The 23,291-nt window shown below is 31.2% G+C and overlaps 1 protein-coding gene across 2 annotated transcripts in view; it reads right to left on the bottom strand.

Annotated features, from left to right (window-relative positions):
* LOC127729664 (uncharacterized) overlaps positions 1 to 23,291 on the bottom strand; it is a 36,206-nt gene that overhangs the window by 7,615 nt on the left and 5,300 nt on the right. Inside the window, exons 2-16 of one of the 2 annotated variants that reach the window (XM_052237517.1) lie at positions 21,751 to 21,860; positions 19,472 to 19,586; positions 18,092 to 18,174; positions 17,091 to 17,111; positions 14,094 to 14,185; positions 13,329 to 13,382; positions 13,060 to 13,138; positions 12,584 to 12,662; positions 12,142 to 12,262; positions 11,782 to 11,864; positions 10,558 to 10,636; positions 7,627 to 7,752; positions 6,870 to 6,921; positions 2,904 to 3,027; positions 1,678 to 1,822 (exon numbers count right to left, since the gene is read on the bottom strand). In XM_052237517.1, the coding sequence (XP_052093477.1) occupies positions 1,678 to 1,822; positions 2,904 to 3,027; positions 6,870 to 6,921; positions 7,627 to 7,752; positions 10,558 to 10,636; positions 11,782 to 11,864; positions 12,142 to 12,262; positions 12,584 to 12,662; positions 13,060 to 13,138; positions 13,329 to 13,382; positions 14,094 to 14,185; positions 17,091 to 17,111; positions 18,092 to 18,174; positions 19,472 to 19,586; positions 21,751 to 21,860 (1,363 nt within the window). The remainder of the gene's footprint in view (positions 1 to 1,677; positions 1,823 to 2,903; positions 3,028 to 6,869; positions 6,922 to 7,626; positions 7,753 to 10,557; positions 10,637 to 11,781; positions 11,865 to 12,141; positions 12,263 to 12,583; positions 12,663 to 13,059; positions 13,139 to 13,328; positions 13,383 to 14,093; positions 14,186 to 17,090; positions 17,112 to 18,091; positions 18,175 to 19,471; positions 19,587 to 21,750; positions 21,861 to 23,291) is intronic. The other variant, XM_052237518.1, reaches the window with a different exon arrangement.

Raw genomic sequence — 23,291 nt, 5'->3', positions numbered from 1 at the left:
GAAACAACCATCTTGAAATGGAAAATTTTAAAGAAAAAAAAAGGAAAAAAATAAAATCCTACCCCCCACACATTTTTTCAACCCCCTTTTGATTCATCATCCCCCACCTCAATCACAACCTTCAATTTGTGGTATGGTACATTGCAATACAATTCCACAGAGATCCATACACTTGAACACAAGTTTTTGTTGCAAACTAAAAAAATCCTTATTTTCGACCAATATTTGGCCCCTTATTCATAAATGTTTGAGCAATTAACCCCAAAACTCAATTCCTACTTTCTCTTCGTGATAAAAAATAACTAACTTAAAATGTAAATTTTAAACAAAAAAAAAAGGAAAAAAAAAAATTACCCCTTTTTTGACCCCCGCCCCCCTTATGATTCATCACCCCCACCCCCCTTTCCCCCCAAACCAAGCTCAATAACAGCCTTGCCTTTGTGGTATGGTACCTTGTAATACAATTTTAGAGAGATCCATACACTTGAACACAAGTTATTGTCTAGAAACTAAAAAATGCTTATTTTAAACCCCTTTTTAGGCCCCTTATTACTAAACGTTTTGGGCAATTACCACAACACTCAATTCCAGCTTTCCCTTTGTGAAATGGAACCTTGTAGTAAAATTTCAGAAAGATCCATACACTTACACACAAGTTATTGTCATGAAACTAGAAAAATGCTTGTTTTTTGCCCCCTTTTGGCCCCTTATTCCTAAAATTTTGAGGCAATTAACCCCAAAATCAATCCCAGCATTGACCCTTTGTGATATGGAATCTTGTGGTACAATGTCAAAGAGATCCATATGCTAACACACAAGTTATGTCTGGAAGTTACAAAAATGCTTATTTTCGGCCCCTTTTTGGCCCCTAATTCCTTAACTGTTGGTACCATAACCCCTAAAATCAATCCCCACCTTCCTATTGTGGTATTGAACCTTATGGTAAAATTTCATAGAGATCCATTCACTTAAACTAAAGTTAGAGTGCGAAAACCATTATGTATTCGGACGACGACGCCAGACGACGACGACAACGACGACGACGACGACGACGACGCCAACGTCATACCAATATACGACCTCAAAATTTTTTTGCGGTCGTATAAAAAGGAAATGATTGCTTCGTGTCATCTATGGTCACCTGTAGTAGGAATGATTGTTACCAAGTATTAATTTATCAATTTATCCAAAATAAATCAACTCTCTTAAAGATCCAACATCTAAATAAGAACTGACAATCTTGTATAAGTTCCATTGAAATGCAGATACTTTATACAATCTGCATTTAGCAATTAGTATACTGAAGGTGACATTTTTCATATTTTTAAAAACAGGTAGATAATGTTTCCTGGCGGGAAGTTATAAGATCAAATTCTCATAGCTGAAACTCTGATTGATGTTTTGTACTGTAAATTCAGATATTTTTGCATGCATTTATTATTGCAATTTTTAAAAAATTGTGATTTAAATTTTTTGGGTTTCAAGAAATGCTGCATACAAAATTTTTGTTTAATTCTTGCGAAATTATATAATGTTGCAATTTAGCAAAAATTTCTGAATTTATAGTATACATATACATGTATCTGATATGTTATCTAACCTTAACTCTGAATCCATATAAGGCCTAAACAGGGTCCTCAGGCTCAGGATATGGTATGGTATTTCATATGTACAAACCTCTATCATTGAAGACAGTGACCTGGTCCTATCTGTTATCACATAAAGTAAGAGTCTACATTTCTCTCTAGCTTGCACTTGTATTGGTATCAGTTTCTGGTTATACCCTGATATAAATGGGTTGACATAGGATATCCCATTTTTCCTAAAATTTAAAAAAAATTGATAATAAACAATTACTAGGTTTGCCCTTCTCCCCAATGGTTAAATTAAACCAGCTAATATTAGTAGGATTATTTCAAATTGTATGGTCAATCACTGTTGCAGATCCAAACTGCTTTGGTATTTAAAAATAAGGTGTCCAAAATTCCAAGCTCAAATGATCTAACAACTGAAGCATATAACTATGCAAAATTACGTAATCAAATCTCTTTCAGTTTCTGAGATATGGATTTGTATGACATGGTTACTGCTGTCTATCTTTTTATCTTCTCTATTTTACTGTAGTACAATGTATTGTCTATCTTTCCTCAACTTGTGAATTATTATTTACCATTGGTTACTCTTGGTATCTTTTTGATCTTTTTTAAACTACAATAAAATTGAGAATGGAAATGGGGAATGTGTCAAAGAGACAAAAACCCGACCAAAGAGCAGAAAACAGGCTAAGACCACCAATGGGTCTTCAACACAGCGAGAAAATCCCACACCTGGAGGCAGGCTTCAGCTGGCCCCTAAACAAAAATGTGTACAAGTTCAGTGAAAATGGACGTCAACTAAACTCCAAAACATATAAATGAACTAAAATTAAAAAACATACAAGACTAACAAAGGCCAGAGGCTCCTAACTTGGGACAGGCGCAAAAATGCGGCGGGGTTAAACATGTTTTGTAAAATCTCAACCCTCCCCTATACCTCCTACAAGTCTTTTTTAATGTCATGATTCCTGAGGTAATAACCTTAACATGACAATCTTAATACTAGATATAAAAAAGAGTTTGGTGATTAATTCACTCAACTTAATTTCAAGATCTCTATTTGCTGTTCTGAAATGATGCCTTTCAAATGTGTACTCATGAAGATATCAAATTATTTTTATTTTACAGAAAAAGGTCCTTGTGTTGAAGACCCTTTGGTGGCCTTGGGCTGTTTTCTGCTCTTTGGTCAGGTTGTTGTCTCTTTGACTCATTCCCCGTTTCCATTCTCAATTTTATTTACCTTGTTTTTAATTTTTTGCAAGTTTTCTAGTGATGAGAATCTAGGATATTTTTTTATCATGGCCTTACCTGAGAATTGGTATAGCAATCTTATCTCTCCAGTTAGAGTCCCCACAGCTGCCCCCTAAATACACATCCCTGAAGTCTTTCTCTGAATGACAAGGCATGGAACAGCTTGAATGGCCAGAGAATTCTGTCAAATATAAGTAACAATAAACAGCAATGTACATACTTCAGGAAATATTTAATGTATCTTAATTATTATTTTTTTTCTTCAAATTTAAACCATTAAACCAAAGAACTCTGCTCTTCCTAAATGATAAATTATATATATGATATTTTTGAATTAACTTTTCCTTTTATATTGTTGGATTAATTTACAATTAAACCAGAGTGCACACGCTGAAATGACTTGCCTTCTTTACTAATTGATAGTCCTAAATATAAAGCTTTACTACAACTATCACATAAACTTAACATGATCCAAGAAAATGAAGTCAAGGTCAGATAAACCAAACTGGAAAATACATGTACACCTTACAATCATTCCAAATATGCTTTAAATATAGTTGACCTATTGCACATCTAAGAAACAAACTTAACCAGGAAAACTTAACATTTATCAATGAACCATGAAAATGAGGTCAAGGTAAGATGAACCCTGCCAGACAGACATGTACACAGTTGACCTATTGCATATCGTATCTAAGAAACAAACTTAACCAGGAAAACTTAAGATTGACAAATTGCAATGAACCATGAAAATGAGGTCATGGTCAGATAATTGCCAGACAGACATATACACCTTCCAATCATTCCATACACCAAATATAGTTGACCTATTGCTCATAGTATTAGAAAAACAGATAAAACAAGAATATGTCCATAGTACATGGTCGCCCCACTCGCACTTTCATTTTCTATGTTCAGTGGACCGTGAAATTGGGGTAAAAACTCTAATTTGGCATTACAATTAGAAAGATCATATCATAGGGAACATGCACTTCAAAAGTCAAAAAGTCTGAAAAGACCAGTTTTTGTCTGAATTTGCATTAATTTTTACTCGACATTCTTAATTTGTCTCAATAATTTTTAAAAATTCTTGACATAGTATGAATTTGTCTAATAAGGTTCTTGATTTCTCTTGACAAGCATGACAAGTGTCTTGACAGTATGAACATTGTCTTAAAATTTCTCGACACTTCCTGTATCATCTGATAAGAGTCTGGATTAGTCTCGACCAATTCTTGACTGTCCTAAATTTGTCTCGATCTGTCTTGACATATTCTTGACATTCTTAATAATGTCTGAATATGTCTCGACACATTCTTGACAGTCTTAAATATGTCTTGACACTATCTCAACAGTATAAATTTCGCCTGAAATGTGAACAGACTTATTCTGCACTGTTTATGACATTCTATTGCTGTTATATACTCCTTTTTATTATGGCTAAACTAAACTTTGAAGGATCAAGGATTAATTTGGTATAGTAAGATACCCTTTTGGTGCAACTAAGTTGGAATACCCTGAATAATCCCCCATGTAGTTTAATTTTGATTTATTTTTATTAAACATTTAAGTAATTGTTTTCACTTGGAATATAAGTCGAAGGTATTGACAAACAGCATTTAGTTTTTTGCCGTTCGCAAAACTGCCAGTCAAATTTGCTTTACTAAAATAGGTGTCTTGTATCTCTTTTGGACCCCACAATTCATCTTTTGGGTTTGTGTGGCTAAAAAAAGAGGGGGGGCTTTCGTTTAGGTCAAAGAATTTGTTCCCATCTTGATTCAAAAACTTTATTCATTTTTTAGAACAACCCAAAAACATTTTTTATTCAAATTTGAGTGTTGATTTTTATAATTTTTTATCAAAAATAAATATTTGTGATAACTCCTTCCTGAAAAGAAAAAAATGTTTAGATCTATATTATGCATGTCTGTTTGAGAACCATTTCATAAGACTGATGATTTCTATAGAAATCATTGATGGGACCCATTATAAATACATTTTTTTTTATTATTCCTGGAGTAGATAATAATTTTCTTTTAATCTTTGGGAATTATTCAATTTGTTTTTATGTTAAAATAATTAACTTCATAATTTTGATGAAGAAAATCCATTTCAATTCAATTTTTTTTCATCAAAATGATGATTTTCATTTTCATCTATCAACAAACTTTTTAAATTGTAGTGGCATGGTCGGTCAACTGATAAGTTGTATGGCTGATTACAGGTAAAGCAATAACTTCTATTTGACAGTTGCGTGTACTCTGGTGTGTGGAATACCTTAATTTTATGGGGAACATCCTGTCCATGTGTAATACTTAATATATTCCAACAGATGACATTACACAAATTTTTCTTCTGTTAAATGAATGATTTGTATATCATAATTTGCTATTTATATAAACCACATTTTGGTATAATAATTATTTACCATATCAACATTGAATATTATGAATGTAGAATGAAATATGTCTACAGTATGATTGGTTTGAATCATTTAATTTATAAGATTTAGGAATCAAAATTTGTAATTATTTAAAAACCCACATTGAAATTGTTTTATATCAACACACCCACATTTGAATTATTTTATACTTTAGATTTCATAGCCATATTTGCATTTGTAAAAATATTTATATACCCAAATTTTCAATTATTTTACATGCCCAACTTTTATTTTTGTTGTAAAGAAGTGTAACTTGAAACAACAGTATATCATATAAAGAGAAATAAAGATTAAAGTTATATCATGAATATTGGTCATGATTTGTAAAACTCAGAACTGTCAAGTAAATTTAAGACACGATTCAAAATGTTCAGAATATGTAAAGCCATACTGAGAAAAAATAAGAATGTTGAGAATATGTCGAGAAATTTCAAGACAGTATTCAAATGTCAAGAATTTGTCAAGAAATTTTAAGACCATATTCAGAATGTCGAGAATATGTCGAGTAAATTTCATACAAATTTAATATAAATGAGAATTTGTCAAGAAAAATGAAGACACAAGTCATACTTTTGGAGAATGTCGAGTAAAACTTCATGCAAATTCAGACAAAAACTGGTCTTTTCAGACTTTTAGACTTTTGTAGTGATGTGTACTAAGTTTCAAGTTGATTGGACTTCAACTTCATCAAAAACTACTTTGACCAAAAACTTTAACCTGAAGCGGGACAGACGGACGGACAGACGGACGAATGGACGCACAGACCAGAAAACATAATGCCCCTACTACTATCATAGGTGGGGCATAAAAACAAAAACTTAACATTGAGCAATGAACCTTAAAAATGAGGTCAAGGTCAAATAAACATTCTAGACTGACATGTACATCGTAAAATATTTTCATACACCAAATATAGTTGACCTATTGCATACAGTATTTGAAAAACAGACCAAAACACAAAAACTTAACTTTAACCACTGAACCATGAAAATGAGGTCAAGGTCAGATGACACCTGCCAGTTGGACATGTACACCTTACAATCGTTCCAAAGACCAAATATATTAGACCTATTGCTTATAGTATCTGAGATATGGACTTGACCATGAAAACTTAACCTTGTTCACTGATCCATGAAATGAGGTCGATGTCAAGTGAAAACTGTCTGACGAGCATGAGAACCTTGCAAGGTACGCACATACCAAATATAATTATCCTTTTACTCATAATAAGAGAGAAAATAAGAATACTAAAAATTTTAACTTTTTTTTCAAGTAGTCATTGAACCATGAAAGTGAGGTCAAGGACAATGGACATATGCATCTATATACAAAGTATGAAGGATCCAGGTCTTCTACCTTCTTAAATATTAAACTTTTAAGAAGTTTATTAGCGCCGCCGCCGGATCACTATCACTATGTCGAGCTTTCTGTGACAGAAGTCGCAGGCTCGACAAAAACGGAAACAACACTTTATAAATTTCATTCGTCCATTTACTAAATTGTCTTGAAATATTGCAAAACACATGTATACAAACAAACATGAAGACTACTACGTGTGTCCAAAAATATGTAGCACTTACTGCCAAGTATAGTGGATATAAAACTTGTTATCTTCTTCTGTACAGTACCTGTCTGTAATATAACATATGTGTCATTGTTACAGAGAAAACACATCAAGAAGTCTACTTTTGGGCAGCTAATTACCTCCCTTATTTCTATAAAACTCATAACTACCAATGTTAAAACGCAAATGTAGTATAAAACATTATTTACACACTCTCACTCTTGTACTATTCCTGTACTTCACAATGACATAGGGTAAGTTATGACAGTAATTCCCATATTATGTTGCTCAGTCTTTAGTTTTCTATGTTGTTATGTTGTGTTTTGTGTACTGTTGTTTGCCCTTATGTCGTTAATTTGTTTTTTGCCATAGCATTGTTATTTGTTAGTTTGTTTTCGACTTATGAGTTTGAATATCCCTATGGTATCTTTTGATTCTCGTTTATAGCCTGTAATTTGTTGAAATTACCCTCTCCCACCCCAAACACTAAAAAAAAAGTGTCAGTCCTCAATGAACAGGTAGTGAAGACTTCAGACCACACCATTGCTTAGGGTTGTCTTTTTATTTCAATGATGTCTGAACTATTGGTCCCTGAATAAGGAATTAAAACATAAATTCCCTCCTTTTCCATTAAACAGACAACAATGTAGAAATAGATTCCCCTCTCTGTTTTGTTGGTAAAAATGTCTTATTATTCTTTTGCAGACTTTTTTGTTTTTGATATGCTGCTGTTTCATTGGCATACATCCAATCACTTAACTTTAATTATGTACCTGAACTTGACTTTCTACCATTATACAACAGAACTCCTCAAAGTAATATTTAGAATGTTTGTCTTTTTTCTTTAACCATTTACTATCCAGATCTTTTCCTGTACAACTTTTATAAGCCAGCTTTAACTGAAAAAAAAAAATGAAAACTGTGTGTGTGTATGATACATTATATTATTATGATCTTATATAAAATTAATCACCTAATTTTATTTTCCCCTCTTTTTTTCATTGATTAATGTACAATTCTGATACGATCCAAATATAGAGTATAAAAAGGCCTAACAATGACCATAATATAAGTTTGTACAAAACAATCATTTATTTATATGGATTGTTGGAAATTTATCAATCAATACGTAACTATCATTTTATACACCTAATATAATTGACCTATTACTTACAGTATCAGAGAAATGGACCCTACCACTAAACATTAATGTTGACCAATCAACAATGAAATTGAGGTCAAGGTCAGATGAACCCTGTCAAATGGACATGTACACTCTTACAATTATTATGTACACAAAAAAATAGAAGACCTTTTACAAATAGTATTTGAGATACAGACACAATTATTAAGTCATGGATTTCGTTATCACAAATTACTTAAAACCTTTACTAAATTCTTCCATAGATATAAAGATTTGGTTTTGAAGTTTGGTTGAACCTGTAAAAAACTTATTTCAAACGGGACAGCACATCCTAATTTTTACGGAGATGTTGTTTACTGAGCCTGGAAATTTAGAAACAATCCTGGTAAACTTATCAATCCTTTAAATAAACTTATTCTAAAAAATTTACCAATTCAACACTGTAATAAAATTTTTGAATATTGTTTTTATTGGTATTAATATTGATTTTGTTATCAGTAAATTAAAATCAAACTAAATACTATTTTTTTATACATATATCGCGGCATTGCACAAGGTCATGTTTTTCTCTGACTGTTAATGACGTCTTTACACTAAATCCATTTGATGTTGGATTGATTCATTGATTGATTGGTGTTTAATGCCACTTTCAACACTATTGTGCTATTTCGTGGTGGTCAGTTTTTATTGGTGGAGGAAGCAGAAGTGCCACCGACCTTCTGTAGGAAAATTGACAGTCCTAGTCAATTAAGATTGGAGTCATGTGCAACTGCCCCGCGCGGGATTCGAACTCACAACCTCAGTGTTGACTGGCTAGTGATACAGTAGTTGGACTACTTAGACCACTCGGCCACCGAGGCCCTTATTTGATGTTGGATGTGTACTGATTGATATTTTAGTCTTAGATGCATGATTTTTTTTATTAGTTATTGGCTTTGAACTAGCTGTCAGTAACTGTGAGTACTCTCAGATCTACTTAGTGTCTTTTTGTTGTGGGGATGTATAAGTACCCTGCCAGTCCACTCTGTAATTTTGTTAGATGTATTTCTATTTGTATCCATCTGATCAGTTAAGCCTTTTTCAACTGATTTTTATAGTTCGTTCTTATGTTGTACTGTTACATCACTGTCCCAGGTTAGGGGGAGGGTTGGCGCCTTCAAACTAGTTTAACCCCACCACATTCTGTATGTGCCTGTCCCAAGTCAGGAGCCTGTAGTTCAGTGGTTGTCATTTGTTGTTGTGTAACATATTTGTTTTTCATTCATTATTTTGTACATAAATTAGGCCGTCAGTTTTTTCGTTTGAATTGTTTAACAAATTTCTGGCCTTTTATAGCTAACTATGCAGTATGGGCTTTGCTCACTGTTGAAGGCCATATAGTGACTTATTGTTGTAAATTTCTGTGTCATTTTGTCTCTTGAGGAGAGTTGTCTCATTAGCAATCATACCACATCTTCTTATTTTTACAATTAACAAAACTTCAAAATCAATCTATAAACCAAATACAGTCGACCTGCTAATCATATTATCTGAGAAAGGGACCTTATCACAAAAACTTAATAGTTGATCACTGAACAATGAAATGAGGTCAAAGCCAGATTTGGTCTAATGGACCTTATCTGACAAACATGTATACCTTCAAAGAATCTATATATCAAATATATTTGAATGAATGAATGAATGAATATTTTATTTGCAAAAGCATAAACAACATGCTATGGCAATAAATAGACAAGTATATACAGTATGACAAAACGACAGATAGCAGAGAACAATACATAATGTAATAAAGGTACAACTAATTCACAATACATGATCTAATTTTCCATGCATGTTTCAGATAGTACTTGTCCTACTAGTAACTACTCATGATTATTATTAAAAGTCAAATGATAACAAGTTTTTTTAAGTGGTCATTGAAACACGAACAAGGACAACAGACATATGCCAGACCCAACCTCAGACCATAAGTCATCTATATAACAGATATGGAATATACAGCTCTTTCTACCTTCTGATATTTGAATCTTTATAGTATTACAAAGAGCAAACATACCCATGTTTCATATTTATTTACATTTGTCAAAGGCAAGACAAAATTCACACTGAGATAAATACTATTCCTTGTCTGAACTGTGATGAAGTTGAAAGTTCACAATTAAGTCCCAATCTGCTTAAGAATCAGGCAGTGAAAACATGACAAACAACAACCCCCTCAAGTTTACAGTAATCTAAGTTTAAAATGTATAATGCTGCACAAATATAATATTCGTTTCCTTTTCCTGTTCTGGTATTTCAAGATATAATTTGGTTGAAATGCACTAGAAATTACCAAATAAGGAGAGCTAACTCTGTAATTTGTTATTTATTCTAACAAAAATGTATTGCAATTTTTTGAATTACCAGACACACAGAAATGAAAGACTTATCTAACTCAAGACGAAGGTAACTTCAAAATAGGATGGTTAGGTCGGTGGGTTTTTTTCAGTCATGTTTTGAAATTCTTCTGAATTGTCTGATTCTTACAAAGACTGGCACTTAATACTAATCTAAAGCATACTTCTTGAGGAGTCAGTTGTTGATCATCTACTGTAGTAAAACTAGCACTGTCCATGGAGTTAAAGGCTTCTCTCATTTGTCTGAAAAACAATTACTGTAAATTCAGAAATTATTGCTGGCATTTATTATTGCGATTTTTGAAAAATGGGCAAAAATGTGAGATTGATTATTGTGATTTCGGGAAAATCTGTATACAGATATATGTATCAGATATCAGAACATGAGTTCTTATTATTGCGATACTCACCGAGTCGCATTAATCGCATTGCAATAATTTCTGAATTTACAGTATATTTACTTGCATTTCAGATAGTGAAATTGCAAATTGCCATTTCAGATCCTAAAGGGTTCTTTTATAATTATTTCCAATAAAGGGGAAATAATTTTAAGATTATTTTGAGGTTGAAAAAAAAATTATAATTTGAAGTCTATACAATATATTGTTTTTGCATGTGCCCCTAAGAAAGCAAAAGAAAATTTGAATTTCACTGAGCATGCAAATTAGTTCCCCATAAATTTTACAAAATTAAGTTTAATATTTTAACAGCATAATAACAACATATCAAGAATGCACATGTTGTCTTTTCTATGTTGTTATGTTGCTGCCTAATCCATACAAAAATAAGAAAATGTGGTATGATTGCCAATGAGACAACACTCCACCAGAGTCCAAATTATGTAGAAGTTAACAACTATAGGTCACCATACAGCTTTCAACACTAAGCGACCCTGTACTGCATAGCAAGCTATAAAAGGCCCCGAAATGACAAATGTAAAACAAGAAGACTAAAAGCCTGATTTATGTACAAAGCAATGAAAAAATACAAATACGAAATATATATTCTATAACCCTTATTATTTTAACATCATCATTAGTTCGCTTGCTTGTTCCATCAATTGCAGTAAATTTCAATATTTTCAGTAGTTGGTAACATTGTTAAAAGTAACGTAAGCTAAAACTAAATGTCTGAGAACTTTTTACCTAAATACATATATGTAGTTTATATGTAGAATAGAGAATGGAAATGGGGAATGTGTCAAAGAGTACATATATCTGGAACATTTTGTGCAAAATTTCTTAATAAATTAAATACAATTCCTGCAAAATATACAATCTTACTTATCTATATTTAATAAAAGCTTCAGGAGAATTCTGCTTTTGTGAAATCATATTTTTTGAATAAAATAATTATTTTCAAATTATGGTAAGTCTCAAATATCTTACAGTAGTGTTTCCCCAACAGGAATATGTCCATGAATTACAGGTTGAGCACCATGCTGTAAGTCTAAGTCTTGGACTCTCAGACCCTGAAAAATACAACACAATCATTGACAACAATATACCTTTGAAAATTCAGATTGGGAGCAGAGGGCTTACATACACATACCCTTTGATCTGAATTTTTTTTGGGGGGGAGGGGAGAGCATAAATACATCAAACAAAATTTGATATGTTTTACAATGGTTTAATAAAAAAAAAAACAAAGAGTATAAATGGGTCAGAGAATATAAAGATAAATATAACACAAATTATAATACTATAAAATAAATATTCCTACTTGTGATGATATTAATAATATTTTACCTGATTCAGGACAATTTCTGTACATTTCAAAGCTGTATCTATATCGGTAAATACTGGAACAGAATTCCTCTCTACCAGATCTTCTAATATCTTACGTCCTCTGCATAAATCACACTTTTCCCTATAAAGGTCAAAGTCATTTTAAGTGAACAAACAGAAATGGTCAATTACTAATGCAAAAGACAAAATTTGCTGTTTCTTGATTTTATGCCTGCTGGGATATTTATGCATGTAATTATAGAAATACTTTTAAATTACACATTAATAATCACATTTCTAAACCAATCTTTCCTATAAAAGGAAAATCTATTCTACAAAAAAGAAAAACTTTGCACTTCTACTTACTTTTGTTGTAGTTTGCCAATGATGCAATATGGGAGAGAATTTCTTGCTAACAAACCCCTACCCTCCCTCCTGGGACTGCCTATATACAAAGACTTACTGTTCAGTAAATACTCTTTTACATTCTGTATCATTGTCTTCTATCTCTGTCAGCACTAGTATTACTTGTTTCTTGCTAGCTGTAAAAAGAAAAAATGTGAAAATATTCTCAGGACCTATCAATCTTTGAAAATGTAAATATTTTGGAAATAACAAAAACATCTGGTCAAAAAGCAAACAATTGTTGTTCTGGCTGAAGTTACATTTTCAAAGAGCAAAAATGCCCTTTGAATAGTTCAGATATGTTAACTATGTACATAAAATATCTAAAAAAAAATATTTTGGCTACATAATAATGTAATTGAATTTGTATTTGGTGGATAAATGTTGCCTTGGTACCTCATCTCTTTATTTTATATTGATTGATTGAGGTGTTCCTAATTAAAGGAAGTTCATACATTGAAGAAAAAGCCATTCAGTTGTCTCCCTTACTTTTCTATTTACCTTCACCTTGCATCTCCTTTTATTTATACATACCGACTAGGTATCCTACTTCAATCATAGATGATATTCCTCTTGTTTCCTTGTCTATAACAAAGAACATGATGTCAGCATTCTGAAATATAATGAAATACAAATAGCTGTTTTAAAATGAGATGCAAGATTGTCATCAATGAGACACAATTAATAAAAATGAACAAGTTAAAGTACAACCAACAGGGTTAAAAGGAAAGAAAACACCAAATCTTCCAAAATTGAAACAATTAAAGGTAAAAAAAAAAAGATTGTTAATTGTTAATTCTTACCTCTTTGGCTTGTGCTTCAAGTTCAAGTAGTTCTGGTCTCCAGTTTTGAACCTGCTGTAGGAAAAAATAAATAATGGAAATTGAAAGTCTCATTCAATTCAAATGAGTAAAAACATAGAACAGTTGTAGAATTGAGAAAACAACTGACTGAACTATTGGGAAGCCTTGTAGAATTGTGTGGAGTCAAAATATAGACTATCACAATCCTGTCAGCCTTTGCATCATACAGGAGTTCAGGGTTGTTGCCATTTTAAAGTGGAGTTTGAAAAAGTTGTATCATGTGACCTTTTCTATGCATCTGCCATGTCTTTTTTTTCTCATATTTTAATGAAAGTGTTTCTAAAATGAAATATACTGTTGCTTTAACATTACATTTTAAATTTCCCTAAAATTGACAAATTTGGACTAAGATTTTGGATAATTTTTTTATCTACATTAATATCCATAGATATAAAGATTTTAACATCCTTCAGTACCTTTGTAAACCCTTTAGTTTTGCCTCAGGGTGTACTGGAGTACCTCAGAGTGTTAAAAAATCTCCTTATCTACAGATATGAACGTTATTATCTTAGTTGCTCTGGAATGGCAACATAATGTAAAAAGAGAGAGTAGGTGCTCCAGAAGGGTGTAAAAATGTAAAACAAGAGTATTCTACTGTGGCTTTAAGGTATGACGTGATTTAAAACAAGCAGTAAGCTCTGATACTCCAAAAGGGAAAAATCATATTGTTTTTTTAAACAGACATGTACTTAATATTTTACTTACAGGATTATAAAATGTGATGCCATGTGACTTTAGAAATGGAATAGCCAGCTCCTGTCTCCATGTTGTAGGGTTACATGAGCCTCCAAGGAAAACTGAAACAAATTAAAGTAGTCAAACTGTATTAAAGCTAATTTCCTAATGCTTGTAGTTTAAATGTTTGGTTGGCTTGCTTGCTTTGTATAAACATTAGCTCAAGCATTGTAGTTAAGATTGACATCTGCAATCAATAGATAGGCGGGGCTTCAGCTTGAATACGTTATACCCTATCTATTGATTGCAGATGTCAATCTCAATTACAATGCTTGAGCAAACATTTATACAAACAAAGAAGCAAGTCAACCAAAGTCTTAATCTACAAGCATTAGGAAAATAGCTCTAACGTATTGTATAATCTGACGTTACAGGAACATTTGATATTTACAGCTGTGGGTCTATCTGCTATATATATAGTATGTCTGGTGACTTAAAACAGTGCCTGTTTTAAGCATATTTGCAATATTCATTTAAAGAATAGCTGACATCCTTCCTTATTTGGAAAAGCGAGATTAACTTCATTATGAGAGGTCAACTAATAAGTTGAAAACCTTGTCATTCCTCAACTTTTAAGCTAAAGAAGGAAAAGTAAAAAGAGTTTGTTATATTGAAAATATCCTTAAAGGATTCTGCAGAGCCCTGTGTCTTGGGTGCAACTACTGCTGCCTGTGTTTAAGTGTAATGTTGACCACCAAAAAATCTTAGTCAATTTATCAGCAAAATACAGAATTTTACTCTGAGTGCTTTCTCTTGATAACCAAGAAGCTTCAATCTAAGTGCTGTTAAATTCCATGAAGTTTTCAAATATTAAAATCCTAAAACTGCTGACTGTACCTTAATGATGTCTTAAAAAACCCATGCCTTTCTAATTAATTCTTTCAAGTGTACATTCATAAATTCTATTTTTATTGCAACAATATATAGACACTGTCGTAATTTCACTTGAAGTGCATAATTTGGTTTGTCAAGAAAATAAGGTTTTAAGGGTTTTCTGTTAAAATGATGGGCTGATGAATATCTGTCTGCAGAGGTATACAATAATTCAGAAGCAATATGTATAGTATAAGATAGATACAGTAATATACTCTAAGGGTTGTTCTATTTAAACATACATGTAGCCTTGGGAGGAACTAAAAACACACAAGAGACATTGTAAGGGAGGTTGTCATAACTTCAATTTAAGGACAAATATCCAAATAAATGGTGAAATTACATTTATTATTATCTGGATTCAGAGGTGACTTTCTTGGCTGTGTATATATTAAGTGGAACAACCCTTCAAAATATGAACTATACAATAACACCAAAATATGGCACACACCTAATTTGTACAATAATGTATGTTAACTAAATATTGTTTCCCCTTTTTTTCTAAGATAATGTATTTTCAAAGATTTTGCAGTAAAGAAGTTTAAATTTTTTGATATTTTAGTCCTTGACAATTCCTTTCCCCTATTATATAGGAATTGATCAGGGGGGGGAATAATTCATAAATCTTAATAGTATGGATGCTAGTAACAGCAACCTTCAATATAGGTTTAGAGATTCACATGTTTTATCAATTAGAAATATTTAAGTGTGGTAAGGTGTGACTTATTGCCTCCCCCTTTTACCGCTCGTACCTGACCCTAATCTTCCAGAAGGGAAATGACAACAGATAAGTACATCCTACACATATAAAATTCTAACACTGAACATAGTTTAATGCAAACCCCTTAAAAATTTGTAAGTAGAGTTCCCATGGTAAAGGTCCCAGGTTTTTAAAATGGTAGAAATAACATTAGAAACACTTTATAACTGGCACATCCTACAAATATGTAACTTTATTGTATGATCTTACAATGCACCAATTTCAAAGAAGATAACAGCAAACCTTGTAAGAGTTAGAATGACACTTGGAAAATTTAAATAGGAAACACTCTCCTTAACTCAGCAGATCTGAACATTCTACATTAGTGAGAATCTGTATTGAAGTATAAAAGCTAACAACTTTACTAAGTTTGATTAATATACATTTAACCATGTAGGCTGATTTGTGTTCACAAGGTTGGTTCTGAAATGAGTACAAATTTCTGAAAAGAGCCTTTTTGTTATGACGTTTCCCAAACTAAGATCTATTATTCTACGAAATCTAAAGAGATCAGAATTGAGGATAAAGGATTTTTGCTGGACAAACAGACAGCTTGACTCCTATGGGATATATAATAAGCCTATATGTATTCAACCTTATGAATAAATTATTACCTATAAACATATAATTCGGTTTATATTTTTAATGTTTTAAATATAAAATTATAGATCAGCATCAAATTTTATAATGACTTTCAAAATGTAATTGAACAAACAAATTATTAATTCTATAATTCTACAAAATCTTATTTGATCTGAATTGCTGTTTAATATTTATATATAATGATTGTTTCAGTATAGTGTGTTTTGGATTAATATAAAGATTATAGCTGAAAAGCATCTGCATTAGGAAGATGGATATCAACTGTTCTTATTTGAAAATAAAGCTTTCACAGCAATGGAGTATTATAAGCTTCAATTGATATCCAAGACTATGTGAACAATATTAAAATAATTGGTCAGAATAAAAATGCCTTGAAAAAGATTTTTTGTTGTCTTTTTGTAAAAAAAACTCTCAACTGTTTTCCAAAATTTCTGTGAGATTCTTATAGAAAATATTTATAAATACAATGTCTGCATATTTTCATAGTTTTCTGGCATTTTATATAGAAAATTCAATTAAAAATAAAATCCACATTTCAAAGTTGGTTGTTCCAAAATAAAAACATTGTGTTATAAAAGCACAATGTGTTACAAATATATTCTTAAATTTCCTTTGCCATGTTTTCCCATACAGATATTGTTTTTCTGACCAATTAGAAGAGTGCAGTGACATAATAGGTGATAATAGGTGAGAGAATAGATCTACAGTATCTATGACAACACAATGGTTACCTTGGAAATGTGTTGTGTTTTCTGAAATCAATATAGCAGATTATGATCAAGACTGAACACTCTATTGGAGATGACTTGATTTGTCAGAAAAAAAAGAAACAAAAATTCAATCCAAAAAATGCAAAAATCTTACATTTTATGTCATAGAATGGCTTGGACTAGTCTCCCCTTGGGTACATTTTTCAAATTTTTATGGATTTTTTTTTTAAAGATTGTCAATTTTCAAAAGAACTGAGCAATGGGTCTATTTATTGAGTCTCCTAGGTTCTGTAAATTCAGAAAATTTTTGTAATGTTTTTATCAATGCGAAAAGTGTGACCAGATAGGGTCCACAAAAATTAGAACTCACCTTTTGATTGCATTATTTGTATGCAAATTTGTCTAAAATTGCATTAATTAACCTTGTATTTGGGTCTATTGTGCAACAATACATTCATAAATGGCCACAAAAATCTCTGAATTTACAGTATTTCCTGATAGAAACTATACAATGAATATTCAAAAGTTACACACAAATGGGAGACAACTCATTTGTGTCAAACAAGTGAGTGTGCAGTTTCATTTAAACTGTAAAAGTTGATCCCCTTCTACATTCAGAATTACATTTTGTTATTTACTATTGTGATGTCATAACTTTGTGTTTCATTATTTAATCATGCAAAGCATCAAAACGAGAAATTGCTGAGTAGGTTGTACAGCCAGTCTTGTATACAAATGAGAGAATATGGACTCATTTCTATAACATTGTAAACCTGCTAGTAGACCGGCCATTATCCCTTATAGCCTATCCTTGACCAAGCCACTGAAATATATAGTGCAAATATCAGTTAAAATGTGTTTTGACTAGTAAGTATATTTGAATGGTTGTTGTATATAAATGTTTAAGTATAATTTAACTTCTCTGGTTATTGTATATACCGGTATATCTGTATTGTATCATTTGGTAAAAATACAAGTAATTTTTTATAATAATTATTTAGTTTTTCAATAATGTATTGTACCTCTCTTTTTCCATTTAATACTGTCTGATTCGGTCTTTTTCTCTCTGTATAAACTCTTTGGTTTTGGTGTAATAATATTATGACTGTAAAGATAAAATTACTATTCAGTTGCAATATCTAGTAGAATTATGATAAAATTCTGTATCTAAATTGAAAAAAACAAAAGGAAAAATTCTGCTTGTACAGTAATTATAATTCTATACAGTTTTTAACCATGACATTATAAAAAAAAATTCATCTTTCACATCTAGGAATATTTTGAAGTATGTTTATCAATACACATTGATCCATATTGACAGGTTTGTTTCAAATAACAAAAACAGAATTGCCTTTTTTCAAAATTTCTCAAGTAAAATGTCTCTAAATATAACAAGGGTTCCTTGTCTGTGATATTTCAACATTTTAAGTTTTGTTTACCAATGTTAACTATTTCTGATAATGGCATTGAAGTATCTTAGAAGCATATCTATGTAGATTTGTGAAGTGAAAATTTTTTTTTAAGGTGTACCAAACACCTTGACTAAAATTAATTTGGCTCGTTTAATTTTCATTAAATTTTGACAAAATATTTACTTTGACCTTTTGACAAAAATATAAAAATTTCAAAAAACTTGAACCACACACTTTATCGGAAAAATTTCATTGGATATATAGCAGTTTAACAAACACTAATATTAATCATTCAGAAGCTTAATATTTCCATAACAATAGAACGTGATTAAAACATTCAGCTGATTTTACAGAGTTATCTCCCTGTAGTGTTATGTACCATCTTAATAGTAATTCTAGCAATAGCATGTTATGACAGTATTCACTTTTTATGATAGGTTCATGTATATACTGGTAAATCTAACAAATTAGCATTTTATATTGTAATACTCAATGCATTAAAAGAGAAAAACATTCTATCTGTTAAAAGAATCATTGGCAAATTAGATCTAAACTTTTATCCTTTAAGGTATCTTGTTTAAATTGTAGGAGTTTTTTACTCATTAAAGACCTTGCATACAGATCAGGATGAAGGGCAGTGTACATGTAATTTCATATTTCCCCAACTGTTGTTCATACACATATACATGTACCTTATATATTCCATCTTGTTTTCAACAAAGCAAATTTATAGTGTGACTTTTTTTCAATGAGTGAAATGTGAGCTTAGAAGTACAAAAAACTGTACTTTACTCCAGCTGCCAAGTCTGTATTTTACAACAGGTCAACAATTTAGAACCGTAACAATTTGTTTTTACAACTGGTATAATTCTTACAAAATGTGTGAACACAGTAAATTTCTTTCTCCTTTTGTATCATCCTTTTTGCATTTTCAATAATAATTAATTTGAACCTCTCTGAATGAATATTGCCAAGTAATTATTATCTTACCAGTTATGATAATGATTTTTAAGCTCTGTTACAAGGATGCAGAATTCTCCAAAGGTCACATGGTCTGGTTCACAAGGGCTGCCATATTCTACAGCACATTGTACCATCTCATAAACTGTAAGGATACAAAAAACATCATTATATTTTAATATATTAATTACATATGGTATGCATATGACTTGCTGGATTCAAGAGAATCTGTTTAAAGTGATAAAAAACTTAATTGTTTATATTCATGATATTGGCATATTTTAATTAAATTTTCTTATGGTTTTCAACAACAGTTTTGAATGAGCATTAAGGATTCAAAATATGTAGGTTATTGGTCCTACATCATTTACAATGAAATTTGACATTGATAAAAGGTGGAGGCCTAGGACAGATGAATACAAAGGGAGAAAAGACCTGGACTTTTTTTTATAAATATAAAGAAACAAGGGCTGTATTGCTCCAAAGTATGGCTAGCTATAAAAAACACTTATTTACCATAATAATAATACCAAAACATCTGACATTCCTAAAAGAATAAAACTTTGTAAATTTGTTGCATTTGAAGAGCTATACCTTAATCAGGTGCCCTCATAACCAAAAATATGAAAGCCAAGGTCTTTGAAGGATGTATAAATACTTGAGGAGCTACATGAATCATAGGGAACTAGACAGAGGAGCTACGTGAATAATAGGGAACTAGATAGAGGAGCTACGTGAATAATAGGGAACTAGAAAGAGGAGCTACGTGAATGATAGGAAACTAGACAGAGGAGCTACATGAATAATAGGAAACTAGATAGAGGAGCTAAGTGAATAATAGGGAACTAGATAGAGGAGCTACGTGAATGATAGGAAACTAGACAGAGGAGCTACGTGAATAATAGGGAACTAGATAGAGGAGCTACGTGAATAATAGGGAACTAGACAGAGGAGCTACATGAATAATAGGGAACTAGACAGAGGAGTTACATGAATAATAGGGAACTTGACAGAGGAGCTACGTGAATAATAGGGAACTAGACAGAGGAGCTACATGAATAATAGGGAACTAGACAGAGGAGCTACATGAATAATAGGGAACTTGACAGAGGAGCTACGTGAATAATAGGGAACTAGACAGAGGAGCTACGTGAATAATAGGAAACTAGATAGAGGAGCTACGTGAATGATAGGAAACTAGTCAGAGGAGCTACATGAATAATAGGGAACTAGACAGAGTAGCCAAAACTGTCTAAAGCCTAAGGGAGAAGAAATCTTAAATTCTTTTCAATTTCTAGATAGAAATGTAGATCTGTAAAATTCAAGAAATATATGTTATAAATCATATCAGAAAATTAAAATATTTTTTACATAATTTATTTAATTTTCTTGATAACAAAGACCACAATTTTAGTTGGAAAACTACAAAAAAAGTAATATACAATTTTTTTTTATTTGTCACACATATTTTGACTATAGAAATTGCAATGCACCTAGAATTGTGAGAGAAATAACTGTATTAGGTTGTCATACAAACATATATATTGAAGGTGAAAACCATTTGATCTAAATATGTTCATTTTTTTTAAATGTGGACTCTCTTTCCAAATCAATAACTATCATGTAATAAAGGCAAAGAGCAAAAAAATGACAATACGCTGCAAAATATAGATATATTAAACATGGAATTGCATTAATTATCAGTTATTATTTCTGACAAGCATTTATTTCAGTGTTGTGATAACAGTAATTTTTCTACAAAATTTAGCTTCTATAGGCCAAGCAAAGTCATCTTCCTTTTCGATTGTTGATGCTGTTTGCCATTTAAAATTTATATCAAAAGTACAATATAAATGATTTTTTTTTCTTTGGAATGCATTTAACAGTACATTTTTACATTTTAAAAGTTAGCTGCATTCAGAAGGTTTCTCTATGTAGTGAGGGTTTTTTTGGTTACTTGATGTTGTTTGGTTACTGTTTCAGCATGCTCACATATTTGACCCTATTACACATTTCTTTCAATTGTTTGGAATTCTTAAATAGTGAAATCAATGTTACATATTGATTAATTACCAAAAAAGTTTGTGTCTACCAAATTTCTCTTTAAGAATTTTAATGACATGCACAAAACAAATTTAGTAAAGTCATTGATTTATAAATCATGTACATTATGTATATTATTTTCTTTTTTAAATATCCATTTATCATATTTCTTTCTTTTTCATGCCTGATCATGTTGATGTCATGTGGATTTTTAAAACATAATTGGACTTAAAAAAATATAAAAATATCACATGTTATTAACTTACTTTGTGATTTTGACGGATACAGATGTACTTCATTGAAAGCTTTCCTGAGTTGACACAATGGTATCCTGCCATTTCCATCATCATATTTCCTGAACACTTCATACAGTTCTCTGTAAATGTAAAATCCTGTTTTTAAGTTTTTTTTTTATGAATATACCAGTTTGCTGATGGTACATTTTTTTTACCTGGGCCATCACCCTTAACATTGGAAAATACTGCTACTTAAACTTTAAATTTGCATACTAAACTTTATTTCTATGTATCAGCCATTACAGCATTTCACACCATTCTTATAACCCAAGGAGTGGCTGAAGTATTGAAATAAAATGTATAGTCATGTGGACTTTTGTCCTGCAGTGAAATCTGTGTTGTGGGCATGTCCATTTGGGTGTGAGTTAAGAGTTATCTCCCATAATAATACTATTTTCCGTAAGATACATACAATGACATATATAGGAAATCAATAGTAATATTATGATTTAAGTATAAATATATGTTCTTCATATTTTTGGGCTGTGAATAAATAAAATATTATATTTGCATTGCATTATTTATTTACTTATCGGCTAAAGGAATAATTGAAGAGGACAGGAAGAGAGTGCCCAAAGTTCAATGGATGAACTGCAAGAACTGGGTCACTGACACTTTTGTCATATTCAAAATTTATGCACTAAATCATATAAATTGACCTCGAAAAGGGCACTTAAGCACATAAAGGGAATTCGAAGTACATTTAAGCAAAATGTTGATCGCTATAAAATATGTTAAATAATCTGATAGATGATTTATTTGATATTTTATCAGTGTCCAAACCAGTTGAAAAACTGTTCATCAATATCAAATGACAGGTTATTTTGGCTATATCCTCTCTGTATTGATTACTTTATTTTCACAGGTCATTGAAGTGACGATCTGAACATTGAGGAGAGAGTAGGAAACTTGTGACTTTGAACTGAAGAACAGCAATAAAAGCGGTGTTCCTTTACTTTTTGTGTGTACTTTGCTGTGCATGTATTGATTTTGTGTCATGGATGGATTTTTTTCTATTATCAACATATGTTAGGATAACTTTCTAACATCAACATGAGTTTAAAAACATAAAAAGTATAGTAAAGATATATATCAATTTATTTTAAATGCATATTATTTTTGTAATGTGGCTGTGCTCAAAAATCGAAATCGTGTAAACTGGTAAAGAACATTCTTAATTATTGCATTATTTTTTATTCATCTTTATATAATTATATTTCTATCAATAAAAATGAGTTAAAAGGGTGTCCATATGTTGAAACCATTGCAAGACAGGGGAATTAACTCTACTTATACTTTATTTTTTTATTCAAAGCATGTACACAAATTTATTTTGATAGGACTGAGGTAATATATGTTACATTACGGTATGTTTGACACACAAGCTGTCAAACTAAGCCATTCAATGGTCTTAATTATTTTTGGCTGAATTTAAATTTTCTGACAAACCGTAAGTACAAATGTAAATGCGTTATAATAAATTGTTAAATTGTAATTGTTGTTGTAAAAAG

The sequence above is a fragment of the Mytilus californianus genome, unplaced genomic scaffold, assembly GCF_021869535.1.
Source record: "Mytilus californianus isolate M0D057914Y unplaced genomic scaffold, xbMytCali1.0.p SCAF_2, whole genome shotgun sequence".
Lineage (NCBI taxonomy): Eukaryota > Metazoa > Mollusca > Bivalvia > Mytilida > Mytilidae > Mytilus > Mytilus californianus.
Note: the sequence above shows the minus strand (reverse complement) of the source record. Positions and strands in the feature narration are given on the sequence as shown.